At 49.0% G+C, this 6106-nt stretch overlaps 1 protein-coding gene and 1 long non-coding RNA gene across 2 annotated transcripts; one reads left to right on the forward strand and one right to left on the reverse strand.

Annotated features, from left to right (window-relative positions):
• Positions 1 to 2260: 2260 nt before the first annotated feature.
• LOC143366178 (actin, clone 205-like) lies at positions 2261 to 4328 on the reverse strand. The gene is made up of 2 exons (XM_076807019.1): positions 4238 to 4328; positions 2261 to 3569 (listed from the first exon to the last, which is right to left on the reverse strand). Exon 2 carries the CDS (start codon positions 3546 to 3548, stop codon positions 2418 to 2420), a length of 1131 nt encoding a protein of 376 aa, XP_076663134.1. The 5' UTR covers positions 3549 to 3569; positions 4238 to 4328; the 3' UTR covers positions 2261 to 2417.
• A 146-nt stretch (positions 4329 to 4474) lies between these two features.
• Positions 4475 to 5558, forward strand: LOC143366181 (uncharacterized). The gene is made up of 2 exons (XR_013084684.1): positions 4475 to 4780; positions 4888 to 5558. It is a non-coding gene; the product is annotated as an uncharacterized LOC143366181 (long non-coding RNA).
• Positions 5559 to 6106: the final 548 nt, after the last annotated feature.

Genomic DNA, 6106 nt, shown 5'->3' on the forward strand with positions numbered 1-6106 from the left:
GTCTCGTTACTTTCAGTGAATCCATGAGATTCAGTCGCCTCAGTGATTTCATGTAACATTCGTACTTGTCTGCATGGAAGAAGATACGTGTCTCACACACAACAGTTGCTGTTACTTGATTTAGTAAAGCTCTCTTTCAAGCTGGAGACATAGAAAACTGTCTGTCCAGCTTTTCCTCCCTTTTCTCCCCTAATTCTATTCACCCTACTTCCTTTCGTAACATACAGATTCATCAGCAGCCACCTTATTCGTATAAAGAAATCTCTAGCTGCTAAAACACACTCAACATTTATTTTTCTCCACTGCTTCCATATTCCTGCAAAGTTTCTCGACGAAGTACAGCTTTAAACTTCAAAATTGATTAAACCTCACTGGCCGACTCTGCACTATTTATACCACGTAGGTAACGCACCAAGAAACAAATTTCTTCCCACTTTAAGCCAGTGAAATTTACAAAAAAAAAATACTATTTCCTAACAGGCATTCTTCCTTCAAAAACATCTGCGCAAGTCAGTCTCCTAAATCTGGACGAAAGTGTCGCCATATTCAACGTCTATTTCCCATCGAACCACCAACTACAACTTCATCCCCGATCCCCTCAGATCCGAGGGGATTTTAACAAAAGATCGCCCGGTTTGATGCTAGCAGTCTCTTAAAATCCGCTGAGCAGCGCGATCAGATTTAGTTGTGAGGCCGACGCGGGGTAAAGAGCTTCACCCCTGCCGCGATACCCATTCTCCTCTCTTTCCACCAGATATCAAAGTAGGAGGAATATTTCGAGATTACGCACCGGGACGAAAATAAGCCGCAGGATCCGCGGCTCTCTTTTATCGGGCAGCCCTGCCCTCCCCCTCCGCGGGCCTTATCGGCGAGCATCGACGAGGCAGAAAGAAAATCCCTCGGCGGAATGCAGCGAAGTATATTCCGCCGAGAAGCTACGAGCCCTCTAGCAGTGTTGATGCTCTAAATCACGCGGCCGAAAAATAAAGCCCAGCTTTTTTTAGGAGGCATCCCGTGGGGTGCTGCCCACGAGAACTGTAAGGGAATCGAGCAGTTCAGCCGTAATAGGCCAAGGTCATCCGTTACCACGACGTCGGAACAATAGTTATTTTAAAACAACTTGATCAGCGGCAGCCTCCCGTCGCTCAGGAGCAGACATATTCGGTCTTGATCCTAGCGAAGAAAACAGCAATTCTTTCTTACATAAACGCCTGTGTATATATACAGCTGTGCGCATATATATTATTTTATATTATTAAATATTGCCGGTGTACCAGGGCGAAGAGAGGTGGGCGCGAATACTTTGGCAACCAGTTGCGATCGCACGCAGCTTCTGTGCGTTCTGTTTACGCACGACGTGTATTTCAACATTTTGTAACTTTATCTTCCACGAACAGCTACGGGCCACGCGTGCGTATCCTTTCATCGTAATTTTTATATCGACCTCGCGCGCTTCGGCTTGGCGCAGCGGAGAGGAATGTCGCAGGTGGGAGGCGAAGGTCCACGCGGATGGTTGAGGTAGTTGAGTAGAGGTTTTAATTGAGTAATAATATGTTGCAGGTCCCTTGCTGGCAACGGGGAGGAGCACCTGTGCAACTGAACGCGAAGTGTTCCCCGAAGAGTGTCCTAAACCTCCTCGAAGAAAGGTACTCGATGCATTGGAGAGTGATTTAAGATACGGGAGCTAAAGGGTGTAAATAATGGTATGAGACAATGTATATTTAATTTGAGTTTGATATCGTATAACAATATAGCAATATAGTGTATAATATTTACAAAATAAATTAAAGTAGAAGTATATTTGATGGTGGCTCTGCCTCGATTAGCAATCTCAAGTGTGATAGGGTTAAGAAATTCGTTGCTCGGAGGTGCAAGGATCTCGCGTGACAGTGAAAGAAGCACAGCTTTCCTCGGAGTTGGTCCAATCCCGTCGAAGATCCTGTTTTCATCGCCCAGCGTCCAGAACGTCCCTTTCAATGGCAGAAAGGGTGCGTTTGGATGAGCTGCACGAGCCGGTTGCGCGTCTGTAAACTAGGCTCCCTTCGATATTCAGAAAAGGAATGGCCTTTCCGCGAGCCAGCTCTGCACCGAGAACCAACGCCCTCGCCGACTCCCACGGCCTTGATGAGGCGACAGATGAATGCGATCCTCGTCACCCATCGGAGAGCTCCAAAGGAGCGACAGTGCCGTCAGCCGGGCGGTCGTTTCCTGCTTCAGCGACGTGCATGCCGACGGCAATGAATATTCGATGAGATCCGACGATGATCCGGATTGTATGATGCTCCGATAACGTTCCTTTATTGCAGCGTAATGATCGCCCCAAGGGTGGGCCGGCAGATCGTAGGCCGGATCCCCTTGAGAGCCCGCGATGTTTCTTCGATGTTCGTGCGACGTCGATGATCCCTTGACGGGCGCGCTTAGAAGCATTTGCGGTGGACGATGCCGGGGCCGGACTCGTCGTACTCCTGCTTGGAGATCCACATCTGCTGGAAGGTGGACAGCGACGCCAGGATGGAGCCGCCGATCCATACGGAGTACTTCCTCTCGGGTGGAGCGATGATCTTGATCTTGATGGTGGACGGGGCCAGGGCGGTGATCTCCTTCTGCATGCGGTCAGCGATACCGGGGTACATGGTGGTGCCGCCGGAGAGCACGTTGTTGGCGTAGAGGTCCTTGCGGATGTCCACGTCGCACTTCATGATGGAGTTGTACACGGTCTCGTGGATGCCGCAGGATTCCATGCCCAGGAAGGACGGTTGGAAGAGTGCCTCTGGGCAACGGAACCTCTCGTTGCCGATGGTGATGACCTGCCCGTCGGGAAGCTCGTAGCTCTTCTCGAGGGAAGTGCTGGCTGCGGCTGTGGCCATTTCCTGCTCGAAGTCCAGGGCCACGTAGCAAAGCTTCTCCTTGATGTCGCGGACAATTTCACGCTCAGCCGTGGTGGTGAAGCTGTAGCCTCTCTCGGTGAGGATCTTCATGAGGTAGTCGGTCAGATCGCGACCGGCCAAGTCCAGACGGAGGATGGCGTGGGGAAGCGCGTAACCCTCGTAGATGGGCACGGTGTGAGAGACACCGTCTCCGGAGTCCAGGACGATACCGGTGGTACGACCGGAGGCGTACAGCGAGAGCACCGCCTGGATGGCCACGTACATGGCCGGGCTGTTGAAGGTCTCGAACATGATCTGGGTCATCTTCTCGCGGTTAGCTTTCGGGTTCAAGGGAGCCTCGGTGAGGAGGACCGGGTGCTCCTCCGGGGCGACGCGGAGCTCGTTGTAGAAGGTGTGGTGCCAGATCTTCTCCATGTCGTCCCAGTTGGTGATGATACCGTGCTCGATGGGGTACTTCAGGGTGAGGATACCTCTCTTGCTCTGCGCCTCGTCGCCGACGTAGCTGTCCTTCTGACCCATACCGACCATCACACCCTGATGACGGGGGCGACCTACGATCGAGGGGAAGACGGCGCGCGGAGCGTCGTCTCCGGCGAAACCGGCCTTGCACATACCGGATCCATTGTCGACAACAAGGGCTGCTACTTCGTCGTCGCACATGTTGCTGCCTTTTTAGTGTCTCTGGAAGAAAACAGTCGTTCGGGTTAGCCGCCTCTGCGGATTATAATTACGCGATTTCCAATCCACGCGGAGGGTGCTCAGTTCTCACTGGCGTCCCTTCGCACCTCCGCGTTCTTCCTAGTTATCATGCGCGCATCGAGGGACCTTACTTCGATTCTAAAAATAACGAATATGTATCTACAGAAATTTAGTCACCGCTGCGGTTTGCCAAATGACGTTTCACGATCTCGGGATAACAGAAGTCGAATCTTTGCTTCACAAAAGCGACTGTCTAGCAATCCTCTAGAATACCAATTCGACGAGCCTCGAGATTACATCCGTTCGTTTTGGAAAACTCGCGAGAGCTCAGAAGTTTAAGAGAGAGAGAATGAAAATTTCGCATCGACGTTCTTAATTTTTCCGCTCGACCTCTCCTATCTCAGTCGACGTTAATCCCTTCCACTTGAAACACCGCGGAGTGTATCCGCGCACCTATTCTCACGCGCTCGACTACCAAATCCTACGGAGTGATTTTTCTACGGGCACTGTTTGTCACCACAGAAGCACTGCACACTGGAACGTCGCCGTGGTACGAATTTGCGATAGAGGCGTGGAGGAGTGATAGAACGACAGTGCAAGAGAAGCTGAGCTGAGGGACAGAAGGATGAAGACTTTGCAGAATTACCAACCGTGGGGGGTGAGTTGTGAATCGACGGGCGGCTGAGGAGCGGCTGAGGCTCGAGGGTGCCGCGACGCCAGATATAACATCCGCAGCGTACGCGACGCTACCGAAGATGGGCACGCGGGACGCCTCCAGGGCTGGCCAGCGTCGCTGCCCACGCACAGGCTCGGCGTGACGATGTCTGCGAATCAGACACGCCGCGAACCAGGAAATCAGTATAGCCCAGACGTCGGAATCTCGGCAGAGGGTGGACAGCCAGACGAATTTGGACGGCCCTGGCCGTCCGAGAACAGCGGTGAGAATTATGCGCCTGCCCTCCCACCGGCGCTCCAACCTTACCCAAGTAGAACATAATCTCAGCTAGAATTAGTTTTTACATCGATCCCATCGCTATCCCGATTTCTTTACCGCCCGAATGCCTCGCACAACCGCGATTCGTCGCGTCGAGAAGCCCCGAAAAATCGGCAATCGGTGTTTAGAATCGAAGCATCATTCTGCCGCGCTTTTCGGCTTTATCGTCGTTCAATTCGGAGCTGCCTTCTTGATCTAGGTAATGCGTCTGATCTACAGAATTAATCTCGTCGATGCTTGTCCTGTTTCGAGTTCGCAGAGCGATTAATTACTTGCAGATTAATTCTTGAATTTGTGGATTTTCAGCTGAACTCATATTTCTGTGGAAATTTATTTTTTCCTTTTTGCGAACCATCGCTTCGTGATAGTTGAACAGGTCACTGGCTCGGGCTGAATGTGCCCGCAACCATATCTAGACATTGATGTGATCGGAGGCACTTAAAATACGTGTCCCGCGTTATTCTGAAACTGTACGGTTTCCATCGCACTGACTTACCCCGCGTTACTACCAACTTCACAGTGCCCAAGCTACCGTGGAAGTAAGTAGATTTATTAAATTAATACGCGAGTTTCTCACATTTCTTTCCAACCACTTTGTTCACTCGTTTTTTCAAATTTCGAAACTCGCTGCGGCGAACGGCAGTGGTTATCGGTGTCCGGGTGAGATAATTTAATCGGACTCCCGAGAATCTGCAATTATCGAGCTGAGCACTCGTTGGGTATTGCGATCAAAGGCGATAGGTTTAATTGTACGATTAGGGAACGATTTTAATCTGTGATAGTATTTCAAGTTCCCAAGGACGTTGCAAATAATAGAAAGCTCGGTTGTTTATCGTGTTAAATTTGTTACGCTCGTCATTCCGATATCGCGTACAAAAATACACGTGTGCGGCAATGGCGCGTCATTATGTAAGACCAGCGTTTCTAAATGGGCAGATTTTCTCTTAACTTTCAATAAATCTTTAAAGTGACTTTGATCAATTCTGGTTTGCCAGCGTTCTTCTGCTCCTAATTGTTTACGACGGTTTTTAAAATATTTACTGTAGACGCTTTGTCATTTTAAATAAATTATTTCATGCTGTTGTAACGCCATTAAAAACGCAATGTACTATTTGTACATTATTTCTGAGATTTCATCGAGATCTTGGGCTTTTTGGAATCACAATTTTTCAGGGAAATTGTATTGTAAAGCTGATTATAATATCTTTACGTTGATTATATTTTTTAATGGTATAAATGTATTTATATTTATTGTTATTATATTTATTATTAATTCTTTTATGCGAAATTATATGTAGCTGCAGTTCTTTTTGCGAGGGCTTATTTGCAGACACCTCCACTAACCTGTTGCTTACGAGCCGTGTCTGACACGTGAGGGATACATTTCACTTAGAACGTTAATACTGCAACGAAGCGTGACACGTTAAATTCCCTTGCACTTTGTACCAGCAAAAATATGTCCTCCTTTTGCGTAAGTAACCTTAAGCCGTTACTCAAGAGACATTTCTATATTCCTATTGATTTT

Source organism: Andrena cerasifolii, chromosome 2 (genome assembly GCF_050908995.1).
Source record: "Andrena cerasifolii isolate SP2316 chromosome 2, iyAndCera1_principal, whole genome shotgun sequence".
Lineage (NCBI taxonomy): Eukaryota > Metazoa > Arthropoda > Insecta > Hymenoptera > Andrenidae > Andrena > Andrena cerasifolii.